The sequence below is a fragment of the Parambassis ranga genome, chromosome 16 (genome assembly GCF_900634625.1).
Source record: "Parambassis ranga chromosome 16, fParRan2.1, whole genome shotgun sequence".
Taxonomy (NCBI): Eukaryota; Metazoa; Chordata; class Actinopteri; family Ambassidae; genus Parambassis; species Parambassis ranga.
Genome location: NC_041036.1, coordinates 12,432,795 through 12,449,733, shown reverse-complemented (window position 1 = coordinate 12,449,733; position 16,939 = coordinate 12,432,795). Strand labels below are relative to the sequence as shown.

Genomic DNA, 16,939 nt, shown 5'->3' with positions numbered 1-16,939 from the left:
GTTATTATGGTGCTGGTGTCTGTGTAAATATGCATTATCTTTGGTGCTCCATGCGGACTCACTGATAGGTGATGTAAATGGAATGAATTGTGGCCAGGTGGTGGCGTTACAGCAGTGTACTGTGCAGTATGTTCCTCACAGTGTGGTGTTTATCATAAAACACTACAGAAACAGTGTATGTTTCCAGAATGGGATCACAATTAAACTACATTACTGATGCAATCCACTGACAATAAATGGAGAAACATGGTATTAAAGGTCTGTTTTACAACCATTTTAACTAACACAGCTGCAGGATAATGTAAATGTATACAGGACTCACAATAAAACAGCGTGTTTACATTGTTTTACGGCTGATGGAGTAATCCCTCATGCATTTTGTCGACTGTACGGTGAACAGTAAGTATGTGTGTGGGATGTTCTGGATGTCAGCGGTCGATATAACCCTGCGGTGTGAATGGGGAAACGGAGACAAGGGGCGCACGCAGGCACGCTGGAAATACACTAACAAGTTACTATTGCGCAAGCGACCAGCGAAGCATGAGAGTCTGACATGAGGGACAGCATGACCATATGACTGGATACTGATCAGGAAAAGGTGAAGTATCTTTCATTCTGTTGACCCGACAGTCTCACCGTCGTAGGACCCTCTGCTTTCTTCGTCTTTCACTCTACCACACGCTAATGTTAAGTGGCTGCTGTTAGCCACAAACTAGCTAGCTTAATAACAGGACAGGTAACGTTAGCCTACCCCACCTCGCTGCTACTAACACTACTATAAAGAGAACATTAAACAGCGGGGTAAATTGCTAGCATGTCTGTCAGTATGAGGTTTCATTTGTTTGACTCAAAGTTATTTTACAGCGTGCGCCAGTAGTTGATAGCAGTCTTTAGCATTGCTAACTTATCTCCATGTGAGTTAGAAGCACGGGACGGACAATGGAGGAGAGATAATGCTAAAAAAAATGACTTGACAGCATAAGATTACAATTTAGGTGCTTTCAAACAGTATCTGGTCGTCGCATGTTGATATTATAACCAGTACCTGCTGAAGCTAATTAGCTGCGAGTGGCTGCTTATCATTTTAGTTTAGCTACCCCATTGGAAGTGGTTACACGTGCCCTCTGCGCGTGTGGCTTGACAGCAGTTCACACACTGCAGCCACCATGATTCAGTGATTTAAGATCAGCTGTAAGTTTAAACCTCCAGGTTTCAACCGTCTACTTCCAAACTTCTTGTAAAGTACAGATGTGCTCTGAACACAGCGTGCCTGGTGGGCTTCATCTTATCAGGTGTTTGAATGAAAGTCTTTTTCTTATCGCTCACACCTTCTTATTATACACCTATACGCAGTAACATAGTGTGATTAATTTGATCAATCTAAATAGCTAGAGGATGCCAGTCTATTTTGTTGTCATGGAAATCCATACGTTTAATCTAATGAATGTTTTCTGCTGTTATTAGTGCATTTTAATACTAGGGGCAAAGAGGACTTTCTCAGATCAAACCTCAGAGACAATTAACTTTTTATGGTTTGCTCCTAATTGTTAAGTATGTCCTTTAGTTGTGATACCTTTGGCATACTTTGAGACATTATTTTCTGAGAACCATGCATGTTTCTGCATGTGTTTGAGTGTGCTTTTTAACAGATAGGACAGCAGCTGCATGTGTTCCATTAAACTTGTATAGTTAAAACATTAAAAAAAATAAAGTATGGTTGGTCTAACCTTTAGACAGAAGGATGGGAGACTCATTCTTTTTCATTTAAATGCTCCCTTTGTCATCCTCAAGTGTTCTTTGTGCTAACATGTGCATGAAACGCCGAAACAAACAAGTTTTCTGTGCCGTGTTGTGTATCTCATTCTCCATTCTGCTTCTGCATTTGTTCCTCAGCATTGCATGACAGAAAATGTCAGTCTGATTAATTTCATGGCATGGCTTGTTACAGTATGGGGATCTTAGCGTACACTGTACTGACTTGAGCGGGTCTCCTACATTCTCCAGCTCTCCAGTTGCTCTGGTGTCTGTAGGCGGGCAGTTGGGTGGCTTTTGACCGTGTTTAGAGAGTTTCACCATCCTGAGCTGAGGAATAGTAAACATGACAGTGGCCAATGCAAAGTCTGGGTCAGGTAAGGGTTCAAAAACAAATACCTATATATCTAGCCTTTTACACAGAACCTGCTGCAGTGCTGTGTACCAAATGTCAAGTATGTCATTCCCACCCATCAGAGTTAAGATGTGTGTCTGTCTGCTGCTTTGCATTTTCTCCCTCTGTGGAAACCAAGCACACATAAAAATAGATAAATAAACAACTCATGATACTGTTGCTAAACAGCTGGATATTTTGGATTCTTTCATAGATGCTGAAATTATTTCTGTGATTGAATCCAGTCAGACCTCAATTTAGTTTTCAAGCAAAAACATAGTCAAAGTTTTGAGGCAAACACAGATGGTTTTGCCTCATTTTCTTTGTCTGAGTTTTTAGCCACTGCAAGACAGATCTGTCAGTGGAACAATTCCTTTGTGACTCTGCATGCTTGTTGCTGCTGCAATGGAAATGAGGGATGTTCTGTGTGAATTGCTCCATTGATTCACTGTTCACTTGTTGTTGTCGTCATCTTGTAGGCTCTTATTATATTGTGTTTTTTTCCCAACTGCCTCTGAATTCAAACTAAATTCGTTTCTGCTGCAGCAAAGCTTTCTTTGTCACATTTCTGCCTGCACTGCTGTCACAGTAATTTTTAAGCTAAGCCACATCTTTGAAGTTTATATATTCCTCCTCAGCCATGCAGCAGGTACTAGACAACCTGAAAGACTTGCCATCAGGCACAGGAGCTAAAGATATCGACCTCATCTTCCTCAGAGGAATCATGGAGAGTCCAATTGTACGTTCCCTTGCCAAGGTAATGGCACACTCACCAGTACTTGTCTGTGTACCTACAAACATGTGCACACACAGTGGGTTGTAATCTAATTAGCTGATTACATAGCTACTATACTTAAGTCAGTGTGAGCCAGTGGTGTAGTACTACAAGGTGCCGTGTGTTGTAACGTGTGAAATATAAGCCAGTGTGATGTACAGTCCTATTTTACTCTCTGCAGGCTTGTACTGTCTTGCACAAAAATCTTGAAGAATAATATATAATGCCCCCAAACTTAAGTTCATGCTCAAGATCAGTCAAATCAATTTTATACATAACAAAAAGAGGCAGAAAGACGATCAAAGGGCTTACATAACTTTATCCAGGAAAAAAAAGCAACTAGGCAGAGATTGGGGACATCAGGTTCAAGTCTATAAATAGAATGTTTTACATAGAAAACCTCATGTCCTCATTTCCAACAAGCAGATAATAGTTTCTTTTTTCAAAGATGGGTCCATACAGTGTGTCAAATGAAACAGAACCTATGCAATGTGTTGGTTAAAAGCCTTTTAACACATTGTATGTTGACATAACTCCTGTAGTAATCAAGCCTGTCGGATAATATGAAAGTTAAGTCTTCCATACTGGACCTGCATATTATAACACAAACTGTTGTTGCACATGCTTCACAAAGTTGAGTATTAATAAAATCACCAGCATTACAACCCCTAATTTGAATATTTACTTTCTGTATGTAGGCCCATGAACGTCTCGAGGAAGTGAAGTTACAAGCTGTACGGGGTGATAATGTTCAGCTCGTCACAGACATCTTGGATTCGCTGGACAAACTGCCAGACAAAGATGCTGCCGCTGCTGAGCTTGCCAGAATCCTCCAGGAACCCCATTTTAAGGTGACTTGAACTCCACGGTTATCAGATTCATTTGTTAATTGAGGAGGGGTTTGGTGAGATTTTTACTCCAGCCACTTCTCAGATGTGCCTCTCGAGCAGCTTTGCTTTCTTTTGATCCTTTATACTCCCAACCACATGCTTCAGCATCAGAGGGAGGGCGTGTCTATTCTTGGGCCAATTGCAGCCTGAGTTATGTGGGTAAAGGCAGGGGAAAAGACTGACACTCACTGTTTCAGTTTGTTGATGCAGTTTGTAGTCTTTAACCAAGGCTGACTCTGTTTTGTTGTCGCTAGGGTAAGAACAACATTCATTCATTTTGTCAGAATAGAAACAAAAGTGTATTTAGTCTTCTTGACTGTGACTGTTCTCATGCTGTGGATGAGTCATATAGTTCGTTGTGTTGTGTGACCTTTGTGTCTCTGTTGTGTCTCAGTCTTTGATAGAGGCTCATGACAAAGTGGCTGCGAAGCACTACGAAATACCCCACGCTGCAGTAAACAGCAATTACTTGTTGACGAGTTCACTAATGCCAGCTGATGCTGTCAGGATGATTGGTATCCAGAAGAAGGCTGGGGAACCCTTGGTAAGTAAGCCAGGCATTATTATGAGCTACTGCTTTCATTCCTATTATCAAAGACCTTTTAATCATGAACCATGTGGTTGACACAGTGACTCAGTTTTACTCAGCAACTCAACATATAGTTGTTATTTTACAACAACTAGACAGACCAACCCATGAAATGGAACCCTCCTATGATTTATGAAGTGTGGATGCTCGGTCCTGAATGATTCTTACTCTCTTTCAGGGGGTGACATTCCGGGTGGTGCAGGGAGAGATGGTGATAGCACGTATCTTGCATGGCAGCTCGATTGACAGGCAGGGCATGCTGCACACAGGGGACATAATCCGAGAGGTGAACGGTCGTGAGGTCGGTAGCAACCCCCATGAACTGCAGGAGCTGCTGAGAGACTGCAGTGGGAGTATCACACTCAAGGTCCTGCCCAGCTACAGAGACACACCGGCTCCTCCACAGGCAAGCCTCATCCTTTTGTATTTTCTATAAACCTCTTCACCTGTGGCTGTTTTCTTGATGGGGTCGTCTAACATTCATTAATCTCCTTTGACGTAAATTTATCAGACTTTCTTGCAGTAGGGTTGTTTGGTAGTATATTGGGACTATTGGAGATTCTGTACCTGCAGGCATTAGGTGAGAGCTGCCTGACCTGGCTGATCTCAGAATGCCAGGCTTCTGAAAACTGAGACAGTGGGGGATCTATTAATAACACTTAACACACTAACTAGGACATACACCCCTCTGGGGCACTCCCTCTCTTCCTTACTGTAACAGGCACAGAGCAGCTGACATTGAGGAGCAGTATGTAAGGTTATGTCATGCAGCACTTGAGGTCAAATGATCACCTGTTTTGCTATGTGCTTATTGGATTTCAAAAATCTTTCTGACTGCTCACACAGATGTTTACTGCTGCATCTAGTTCAACTTACTAAGCCTTCTGAGCACATTCTCAGAAAGCCAGACAAGACTGTGTCCTATAAAACTGCAGTACAGATATATATAAAAAAACTCATTATAGTACTTATAATAATCATATTGTACATGTCCACCTTGGCAGGGACTGTGTCTATGTGCTCTGTATAATTTAACCATCTTGTTTAAACTCCAAATCACAGGTTTATCTTAAGCCACACTTCAGTTATAACCCAGCCACAGACAACCTGATTCCTTGTAAAGAGGCAGGTTTGGCCTTTTCCAAAGGAGACATACTTCATGTAGTCAACAAAGAGGACCCCAACTGGTGGCAGGTGAGTTTCTGACATAATTTTTCATGATTTTTCATTCTATGATATTTTTAAACAAGTATTATTTAAGAACTACTCTGATATTCTTCTAGGCACGTAAAGTTGTTGGTGGCGCCACTGGTCTCATCCCTAGTCAGTTCTTGGAGGAGAAGAGAAAAGCTTTTGTGAGAAGAGACTGTGACAGTTCTGGTTCAGGTCAGTATCATGTCTTCTTTTTCACACCAGCTTCTGCTGTTAAAGCTGGGGACAGACTACACAGACTTTGCCCGGTTTTACCCAAAATTCCCGGTCAGGCAAAGTCTGCACTAGTTATGGACAGTCATCATGTTTAGTCGGCACTAAGATTAGTGTATGAGGGAACAGACCTGAGCCGACCTCAGTCGCAGTCATTGAAACATGTTTAAATTTCTCGGGCCAAGTCTGGACTCAGTCGAGTAGTCTGAACTGATCACAGACCCGACTGCAAACATGTGTTGTCAACAGCCAATTAAAAATGAGGTTAAGACAGCATCAGAAGATGACAGGAAGTAGCGGGGATACAAAAACAATTGACTCCTCCACTAGTTTATCCAAACATGGTTTTTCTTCTTTCTGTGTTTTTTGAGCAGAGAGCTGCCCAGACAGTTTTCTTTCTCTTCTGTGATCCCTCATCAGCAGCAGACCACATCATCATACAAAATCTACTGAAGCCAGTCTGTTAGTGTGTCCTCCTAGTTTTTTCAAAATATGTTATGACTGGCAAAGTTGTGTAGTGTTTCCCCAGCTTAAGTCAGAAATCTTTAGCCTTTAGCGCCACCATGTGGTGTCCTGACACTTGTCCTGTGTGGCTCAGGGATGCTCTGTGGAACTCGAACAGCAAAGAAGAAGAAGAAAAAAATGATGTACCTCACTGCTAAAAATGCAGGTATGTGTCACCACAGGACCTAAATGAGTTTGAATTCAATGACTGTAGTCATTCAGTCATTCATTCATTGTTTTACTTTAAACAGAGTTTGACCGTTATGAGCTGCAGATCTATGAGGAGGTAGCCAAGATGCCCCCGTTTCAGAGGAAAACGCTTGTTCTCATTGGAGCCCAGGGAGTTGGTAGGCGGAGCCTGAAGAACAGACTTGTTGTCATTAATCCTCTGAGATATGGAACCACTGTCCCCTGTAAGTGCGTCACACAGACAGCTGAGGTAATTTGTCTTCTAATACTTGATTTTTAACCCTTTTTTTACTCTTTACCTCCAGTTACATCACGTCGCCCCAGAGAAGAGGAGAAAGATGGTCAGAATTACTGTTTTGTGGCACGGGAACAGATGGAGAAAGACATCAAGGAGAGCCGTTACTTGGAACATGGCGAGTACGATGGCAACCTGTATGGCACTAAGATTGACTCTATTCATGAAGTGGTGGAAGCTGGCCGTACCTGCATCCTGGACGTCAACCCTCAGGTTAGTCAAAGGCATACACATACACACAGTCTCAGCATGAAGTCTCAAGCTGTCATTATGACATTACATTTTATATCCAGGCTCTAAAAGTGTTGAAGACTGCTGAGTTTATGCCATTTGTGGTGTTTATTGCTGCTCCTGAACTGGACACACTAAGAGCTATGCACAAAGCTGTGGTAGATGCTGGACTTACTACCAAGCTTCTCACGGTAAGTGAAATGAATACTTATATTTAAATCAGCAGTGCCAGTACGTTGAACGATTATGAAGGGAGTACAGATCGATCACGTGCCATTAAGGAAATGTTTTTATGTTCATCTAACATCTGTCCTCACAGTGATCCAAAGAGCTTTTATAACACAGATGTCCCACTTTCTCTTGATCGCTCGCATCATCGCGTGTTTGTGTGTATGTAGTAGCGTGAGTGATCGAAGGAAGGAGTGAGGGCTTCCTACCGTTAATACAAGACAGCTGGATGCTGCAGGCCAACGGAGAGGACTGCACTGTTGGCCTGATGGGAGTTCAGACTGCATGTGGATGATGAGTGAAGGTGTCAGGCTGTGTGCCGAGTTTTTATCATGCCCCTCAATCATGATGCCGGTGTGCTGAGTAGTTAGTAACAGTCTGCTAACACAAGTCTATCCATCAATGACCAGCTGGGTAACATTAAACTAAAGAAGAATTAAGAATACTTAGCTTGCTGTCAGGTAAAGTAGGAGTTAATGTATATGAATAGATACAAAAATTCGATTAGTGTAGGTACATCATTTTGACTTGGTCCTTGTTAAAAGTAGCGTGTGGGCACGCCTGATCTAAATGGTGGTGGGAGACGTGAAGGGTTTCTGTTGTGCAGATGGACTGAATCCCTTTGTCTATAACAGGAGAATGATTTGAAGAAAACTGTGGATGAGAGTGCCAGGATCCGCCGGGCATACAGCCACTACTTTGATCTGACAATTATCAATGACAATCTGGACAAGGCCTTTGACAAGCTGCAGGAGGCAGTAGAGCGCTTATTCATAGAGCCACAGTGGGTTCCAGTGAGCTGGGTCTACTGATGCTTTACCCCTCACCAGACAGACACTGCTGGTCCAGCTTCCAGGCCTTGGATGAAAGGGGCTTCAACACTGTGCTGCACACAGTGTTAAACATCAGCCCTGTGTGAGTTGGGGTCTTGCACAAAGCTGTGTCACCTTCATCAGAATTGCCAGATTCCTTTTTAACACACTATGCAACTCACCACGAAGGGGAAGTGTACTTAAGTAAGTAATTTATTGGCAATATTTTTTAAAAGTATATCTTCTATTCAAATAGATTGAAAGAAAATATACAGTATACAAAATATACTGGCCTTTGTGTCAGATTATTTGAAAGCAAACAGTTTTTGCCATGTCGTTTTAATTTAACATCTGTATGTGAGATAGATAAAAGTGTATTTATTTTGCAAAAATGAGGGCTTGCTCATTGAAAAAGACTATACCTCAGTGTTTATGGTTTACAGTGCATGTGTCCAGTACTTCATCTCATTTTGTCACTACAGACGTCATTCATGTAGAATAGTGTCATACGTTTCAGACCTTTTTTGCTCTTCCAGGCAACTTTTTAATGCCACAATGTCTTTCAGGTCCAGCCTCATGTATGCAAAACGTCTTGCCAGTCACAGATATGATGTTGTACAGTAAGAAAAAAAAATAATACTGCAGTGTTTGCCCATTACTTGTCTGTTACTCAAGCACAAAAGACATGTTTTAATATAAGATTAATAATTAATTATGTTGATTGTTGGGTTGTTAGATCAATGGAGTCAATTTGGTGCTGTGTTAGAAAGAAACTTTCCACGGGACTCTTGAACAGGGTACTGCAACTCAGTGAACCATCCCTTTTGATGTGATCTTACTAAAACTTAATAGTTTTAAATAAATGTCATATGTACTTATTAAAAAAGTATATTTTACAAGTTTTCAGATGAGATGTATTTTCAGATATTGAATAAATAACTGGTGTTTTCTAATGACTTGCCCTGATGTTTCTTTTAGCAGAATGGCCTGATAAATGTACAGTGAAAAACAGTACAGTGATCTGAGGGCATTTGTTTGAATTTTTACACCACAGAAAACAATTTCAATACTAGCTTTTATTACTAAGACACACAGACTCACAAAATATTAATAAACCAATTTGATCAAGTGGTTCAGAAGGAGGTTTGTAGTTTCAACAATCAATCCAAAGTCACCAAGTGTCAAACATGTCCTAAAGCTTTAGATTTGGGTCAGCCTCCAGGGCTGAAACATCAAATTATAATCACACTATTTCAACCAAGTACACAGTTTGATGAACTGATCATCAGCAGGTGTGCAGCCATTTTTGGGGAGTTTTTAGCATCCCAGTGTGTGTTAATACAATGCTGCTCATCATCCTGGAAAACAGTTTGGAGTTCAATATTCTAGAGTGAGAAAGATTATTCATGAGTGGAAAGCAATCAAGACAGTTTCCAGTCATCCCAGGAGTGGAGCTACATGTCAGAGCCTACAGTTCCCTGAGCAGGTTAAATGTTATTGTCTTTGATAGTTTGACACAAAGGCTGAACAAGTACAGTTTGTTTGGAAGGTTCACAAAACTGCACCTGAACAAAGCACCAGTACAACAATGTCCTTTAGACAGATGAGAACAAAGTGGAGTTAATAACAACCAAGCAGCAAATCTACATCTAAACAGATCAAAATGTTCAATTCAGAATCTATCACTGTATCATCAGTAAAAAAAACAAAATCCTACAAGACAGTCCATGTGAACCTACAGGTTGTCACCATATATCAGTACATTTCAATGATTCCAAATGTGGTCATTGGTACCACGTTCACCAAAAACTTCCGATCTCTGATTGGATTAAAGTTGTTAAAAAGGGTGTACATTTAAAGTGATTGTCAGAATTTATATAAAATTTTGAATATTTACACAGATACCTAACGGACTGAGAGGTCACGTTGTATGTTTGATTCCAAATCAAATAAAAAAAAGAAATTGATAAGTGAGAGTAATACGTGCATGTTGTAAAAAAACTCATTATTTCTAGGAGTCATCAAAAAGAGTAAAAAACACAGATAAAAAAGGCAACTTAGATCTACGTGATCTCTTCTACCTCTTTAAAATGTCCGGTTCCTGTTGAATGTAAAGGTGTGTTCAGTTCAGACACAGCAGGGCCAGGCTTCTGACTGCGATACACAGCACCAGGGGAAGATTTGATGTCTGATTGTTTACTACTGTCCTCACCATGTCCCCGTCTCTTTTCAGAGACACATTACAAAAACTGAAGAGATGTTCAGTCTTTTCATAGATGTCATCTGTCAGTGCAGCCAGACTCTCGCTGCTCAGGCACAACGCTCCAACCCCTGATACACACTGCACCTGAAAACGGATGTGGCAGCTGAATTCATGTGTGTAATGTGTATCAATACTCACATAACGTTATGTGGTGGTAATTGTGTAAAAAACAGACTAACAGTACTAACCAGTAGCTCCAGGGTCTGCAACACTGTAGGACTGCAGCAAGTTCCCAAGACAGCAAGACAATCATTTGTCATCTCTGAAGGCCCAGATGAAAAACAACAGCACATCATATAACAAATCTCCTTCTGGCCTGAAAATGAAGGGTTCTTTCCCCCACATAATATCTGTAGTTAAGGCTGCAACTTCTCTCACCTTCCAAGGCGCTGAGAACAAGGTGAAGCACAGTGAGGACTGATGTGGACTGGCCTGCCTGAGTTGGCCCTGCTTGACCAGACTGTTCCAAAAGGTCCAGAAATGCTTGTATGTTCTGCTGTTGGGACTCTATCATTACAACATCATCTAGGCCAAGTTTCTTATCCAGGCACATCTGATCCAGCTGAGATAGAGGGCGACATGCATATTTAAAACCAAAGCAACTTAAGTTCATAACTGTTCATAACCTGCAAGGCCAGTCTTACCACATCATGAAGTGCACTTATGGCTGCTCGGTCCTGCATAAGTTTAGTGATCTGCTGCAGCAGAGAGGTCCTGGTGGATGCAGGGAGAGCTGAAAGTAGCTCGAAATGGTCACTGAGCAGCTCCAGGTCTAGAGAAAAGTCAGGAGGGAAAAGACACATGTTATCAAGGCAGAGCATTCAACTGCAGCTGAAGATAAAACTCAGACTATGAATACAGGCTTAAGAAACACACACACACACATGTATTCCATAACATGCAGGAGAGATATAGTTTATACTTAATGCACTGTGCAGGAATGGTCAGAATGGACCAGAATGGTCGAGATGTTGTTTTTTAAGGAAGACTCTGCTTAGTACATTTTAAAAATATATGTCCAATATAGGTCAGAGCACATGGTGTTATCACACCATTCTGATAAGACAGCACAGACCCTCCCATCTCTAGAGGCTCCTTTTGACTTTACATACATTCCTGAACACGTCAGCTCCTGCAACAAAACAGAAAATTACCTTGGGCAAGATAATTATTTTTGGAGGAATGTGCAGGAGCTCCACCCAGAAGTCCGTTCCAACTAGAGCTGTCTACTTCAAAACCTCCGTTGGTGTCTGACATCAGACAAAGTTCTGTGGAGGACATAACACAAATTAATAATATCATATCATCAAGGACTTAATTTCCCATCATTGTCCAATCAGCAAAGAGTAATGCTAAATGAATTTGATGTATTACCGTATCTTCCATCATATTTGATCTCTAGCTCTATAAGGCCGTAGGCGATGGTAGTGTTGGGAGGAATCTCCATGGTAACGTTACTGTCCTTACTTAAACTCCCATTCTCCTTCAGCAAAACCTGAACAAGAAGCAACAGAGAGGCAGTTTAAGCTGAGATGAAACATAAAACACAACTCAATATAAGACACTCAGTTTAACACTGCTAGTGACAATAATAAGAATTATTTTGATATTCAATGTTTTGTATTAAGTGCATACAGTGTACACTTTTGATTTTAAGAACAAAACCTTTCAGGATCCAATGAATGTAACAAAAACAAGAACCTTAGAGTTTGTGGGGAAACAGGAGGTCAGACTTCCTCCACACTGCCGGCCCTGCTGCACCTCCTCTATGACCGAACAGGGCTGAGTGGTTATGACGTGCTCTTTCACAATCCCAAACAGCTGTCTGTGCTTCTCCTTTGTTTGCTGGATCAGACAATGGGACATGTCCAAAACCCTGAGACATACAATTCATAAAAAACATCAGTGCTGAATTTCACTGGGAAGATTCTGTGAAAAACAAATACTGCACACATGAATAATAATTTATACAGACTGGAAAAATCTCATACCACTCCTTCTCTGTGTACCAGCCACTTCACAAAAAAAGTGGCACCAGCCACTTTATCCTGTGCATTCTCTTGCACCTTAGTCATGTCATACCAGTCTCATATAAGCTGCTATAAGTTAAACCATTCCTGGACTGTTTACATTATGTTTACTCTTGCACTCTCACTGCATTGTGCCTTCATTTTGTGCCTTGTATTCTGTGTGTGCCTCATTGTAGGTACATCTTTTACACTTTATATTTATCTTAAGTTTTTATGTTGCGGAGTGAAGAGTAATGCAATTTTGATTCTCTGTATGTCCAGCACATTATAGCAGATTTGACAATAAAGCTGACTTTGACTTTATAGCAACATTTCTTGCAAGTGTTAATATTTAACTCGACCTTCTGTTTTGTGTGAAACTTTATGGGACAAAGATCACTTGTGCTGTTTGCAGGTCTTTAACAGTGTCAGATGATGTGCCATTTAAAGCGTGGGTGATTTATCAGGCTGCCACATTGGATGAGGATTTGAATCTTTGTGAGGAACTAACCTCTTTTTGGAGTCCCGCAGCAACTGCTGCACATCCACTTCCTCTTTTTTCAAGCTGCCGAAAGACGACTGGAGCTTGGAGGAGTCTTTACCCTCTAGGCTGATGCTTGAGTCGACAAACTTTGCATCCACAGTCCCCTGAATGTTGTCACCAAATGTCCCACTGTATTTGATGAAGTCTGTCACAACAACAGCTGTAAAAGAGCACAGAACATTTGGGCCATGATTATACAGCTATCTGATAGGGATTAAACACATTTACTCATATAGAGGGTGTACCTGGCTTTATGGGTGTGTCTCCTGTTAGTATGTCATTGAGATTAAAATCAGTGGGAATATACTTGGGCTTCTGCCAGAACCAGAAACGCTTGCGCTTCACCACCACTGTCAGAGGCACTATGGTATCATTCAGACTGGACACTGGGATCAGTAAACCGCCTTGATCCACCTCCTCCACAAAGTTTCTGGTAGCTACAGCAAACATCTCCCCGCTGGATGAGCCCTGGGAGAGACAGTACAAAGCTAAGGGAGAGGTGTTGTTTACAAAGTAGACAGAAGAAACGGTACCACCCATGTGGGACTCTCCTCAAGCTCAAAACATCCCTGGTCTTTCACTTTTAAATACAATTCTTAGAATACATTAGAGTTTGCAAAAAATCATTTTAAATTAATTCATTTAAACAGGTGTTCACATGTAAAAAGCAGCTATATGACTGGCGCCAACAAACGCGCAGTCTTATTTTGTTAGGCTCGAAAACGGAAGTTCCTGCTTGAAAAACAGCATCGTAAATGAAACGAAAAGGCTACACGTGTTCGCATACCTCTTCTTCAAAGTCCTTACTTCATGCAACAGAACAAAAAGAAGATCTTTGTGGTCAGAGATGACTGTTTGCCTTTTCGTCCTTCCTTCTTTCTTAGCATTGGTTTGTTTCTCTCGTGGACAAAGACTCACATAGGCCCCGCCCTCTTTCCCCTCGGTAAGGATGTGGCCAGTGGCGGACCTAGAAATGTTTGCATGGGGTGGCGAGTATGAGAAAGTTCCCCTAAGTAAACAAAAAAAAACATTAAATAAAAAAGTCTTTGAAAATCCACTTTAAAGTGGCAGCTTTGTACGTCCACACTGCACAGCCATGTATGTCAGTGTTTGTGACGAGACTTATTAAAGCTGTGAATGAGATGTCGCTTATAAACACGTTGTTCTCTCACCTTTCTGATATTATGCTCTTTTTTAAACTCACCACATAGAATGTTGTAATGTGGCTCAAAACCCTTTGTAACTCTGAATGCTTTATGTGTGCAGTGCCTCTACAACACAGCAAAACGTTAGTTTGCACTAAGCTCATTTGCTTATAGGCTACAGTATTTCCAATTACTTGATTCCTTTTTTTGCTTTAAGACTGTAAATGTTCCATGGTTCTGTATTTTTGTTTCTTTGTAGGGATTACTGCCCTGGCTCATAAATACAGACCAGTTAAGATGTTATGAACAGATCAGAGTTTTAGGGCTAGTTTTCATGGTGGTGCACTAATAGTGATGTTAGTTTAAGTTGACCTGGTTTGCCAGAGTAGAACATATGACGTACTGACATATTACACTATTGGACTTTGAACAGAACACTCTGCTTGTTTTTCTATTGGTGAGTACAGATAAAATTTAAGCCCTATAAACGGTCTAATTACAATTATTTGTATGTTACCATTGTTAAACTTATTATAGTAAAAGCATCAGTACAATATGGAGCTTCAAAGATCCCTTTATTGTTATTTATATTTTTTAACTCGTATGATGTTATTTTAATCATTGGCTTGAGGAGGTGCTACAGCTCCACCTAAGGACAGTTAGATGACCTGCATATAAAGTATGGAATACAGGTAAAATACCAGTATTTTATATATGTATATTGAATTATATGACATATGTTGATGCATTTAAATTTGAATCAAATGATTTTTTTTTCAAATCACCAAAAGATTTATTCGTGTACATGTACTTATTTTGTGTCAGACATCAAACACATCTGAAAACATGATGTAGTGATTACGTGTCCTATAATTCACAGTGGATATTATTTAATGCTGTCAGAGTATGAGAACAAATAACATGAATGATGCATCCATGTTGCCCCACAAGGACAGATGTTTGTCCATAAGAGCTGGTCTTCAGGCACTCAGGAGTGAAATACAGACACACAGAGCAGAAGTCAGTGAGGGTAGATGATGCTCATCCAGATGGTTCTGTTGTGCTTCAATCGCAGTGTGATGTAAATTTAATTGTTAAGTTAAAACAAATATGTCTACAAAGTGCAATGAACACATAAGGAATAAAGCGATGTAATTATTGACTTGGTCTTTACAGAAGTTTGATTATTTTCTTCATGTCACTTCACGTCGTCCAGTTGTCCTCACTGCCTCCACAGACTCTATGATCCACCAATATCTGTGAAAGAGATGTTGTTGATGACCCCACTGTAGGTGTGTCCGCTGAGGCCAAAAATGTTTTCCACTACCCTCCAAGTTAAATTTTAGCTGTGACTTAATGCTCTTAATCTCCTTGAAAACACAGTTATCCATATTGCTTCTTGCTGGACATTTTTTAATCGTAATCTCACGTTCTCATGTTCAAGGAAATCTGTTTGCATAATGTAAGAAAAAACTAGATGGCAGAGCTGGGTAGTAGAGGATTATTGAGATTCAAGGTGAACATGCATCATCAGGAACACTTTTTTTTATTTACAATTTCAAGACTTTTTTTAAGGTTAAGTACTCCGTGCTTATTTATTTATGATATATGTGTGACATAATGATCTGAATTATTCTGTGCACATGATAATAACAGCATGTTCATCTACAACTTGCCTGGCCAAGAGAAGAGCAATCCAACCAATAACAGCAGAGGAAGGAGCCACACACGTTCACGTCCTGACAACGGAGACTCTGTTCAGACAAAACCAAAAGAAGGATGATGCTGGAGACAAAAGGAGAAATATGGAAGTTACAATTACTCTGGTTTAGTAGCAATAAACCCACTTGATATTGTAATATATGCAGTGATACTGTTGTGCAGGTTGGTGCGATTGTTGAAAGCCAGGCAGGAATATGGACCACTTTGTTCCTCGCTAACATGAGAAAGCTCCCACACTGGAACTGTCATGTTCACAAGCTCTCCCCTGAACATCCACTGAAGATGAGCTGGAGGGTTGGACTGTGCTAAACAGAGCATGGTCAGATTGGATCCAACCAAAAAGGTTGGAGCGTTGTTGTGTCCGTTCACAGTGAGAGCCATGTTATCTGGGCCATCTGATGGACGCAGAGGGAAGAGAAGCAGCTGGGTGGTTGTACTGTAAACTCAAACATGGATTTAACCGATGTTGCCATACTCACAGATGATGGGAAGGTTCATGGCATCACTGGTGCCACTACTGACAGCATTGAACACACGACAGCAGATTGGTCCCTGGTCGTAGCGGGTCACATTAATAATAGTGAGAGTGGTGTTTCCATCAGTGAGCTGGACTCTGTCACTGCGTGTGATCTCAGTGCTGCCATTCATCCAGAGGAAAGAGAGCAAGGATCCAGAGGAGGCAGAACAGTTAACAACTGCTGAACTGTTGAACTCCGTCAGGTCAGTTTGATTCACGCGGAGCGTCACATTGGAAACGGGTTCTGAGGAGTAAAACACATTTTATGAAAACAACTTTTCTTAACAGGATTTTGTGATAACTCATGTCAGGATTGTCAGGATTTTATGATGACTCACATGTGGACAACATCAACAATTGATTCTCACCCAGAACAGTGATGGAAATGCTGGCTGTGAGCTGGGGGTCACTGCTCTGCACCGTGTAGACTCCTGAGTCGGCCACGGTAACGGAGCGCAGAGTGAGAGCCCCACTGAGGACGTTGACTGACGCTCTGCCAGTGTGATTGGGGAAAACAGCCTGCTGGTTCCCCACCCAAGTGAGGATGAGTGACCCCCCAACCGCCCAGTTTCCACTTTTCATGGTCTGAGAAGGAGACAGAGACAGTGTCACTGTTTCCCCAGCTACAGCGGGATTAGAGGACGGCTGGACCTCC

The 16,939-nt window shown here is 41.2% G+C and overlaps 2 protein-coding genes across 3 annotated transcripts; one reads left to right on the top strand and one right to left on the bottom strand.

Moving 5' to 3' along the window:
• Window positions 1-460: 460 nt before the first annotated feature.
• On the top strand, window positions 461-9,037 carry pals2a (protein associated with LIN7 2, MAGUK p55 family member a). 2 transcript variants are annotated; one of them, XM_028425011.1, is made up of 13 exons: window positions 467-598; window positions 2,005-2,129; window positions 2,785-2,903; window positions 3,620-3,772; window positions 4,206-4,355; window positions 4,579-4,806; window positions 5,463-5,594; window positions 5,684-5,786; window positions 6,424-6,495; window positions 6,581-6,742; window positions 6,824-7,026; window positions 7,107-7,235; window positions 7,908-9,037. In XM_028425011.1, exons 2-13 carry the CDS (start codon window positions 2,099-2,101, stop codon window positions 8,082-8,084), a joined length of 1,659 nt encoding a protein of 552 aa, XP_028280812.1. In that variant the 5' UTR covers window positions 467-598; window positions 2,005-2,098; the 3' UTR covers window positions 8,085-9,037. The 2 variants fall into 2 exon arrangements, with proteins under 2 accessions (XP_028280813.1, XP_028280812.1); XM_028425012.1 differs by lacking the exon at window positions 2,005-2,129 and having other exon boundaries at window positions 461-598.
• A 108-nt stretch (window positions 9,038-9,145) lies between these two features.
• LOC114448214 (gasdermin-E-like) lies at window positions 9,146-13,837 on the bottom strand. Its single transcript, XM_028425013.1, has 10 exons — window positions 13,688-13,837; window positions 13,146-13,368; window positions 12,868-13,060; window positions 12,049-12,223; window positions 11,722-11,842; window positions 11,502-11,615; window positions 10,992-11,119; window positions 10,726-10,909; window positions 10,536-10,609; window positions 9,146-10,431 (listed from the first exon to the last, which is right to left on the bottom strand). The coding sequence occupies exons 2-10, from the start codon at window positions 13,348-13,350 to the stop codon at window positions 10,207-10,209; spliced, it is 1,419 nt and encodes a 472-aa protein (XP_028280814.1). The 5' UTR covers window positions 13,351-13,368; window positions 13,688-13,837; the 3' UTR covers window positions 9,146-10,206.
• Between the last annotated feature and the right edge of the window lie 3,102 nt (window positions 13,838-16,939).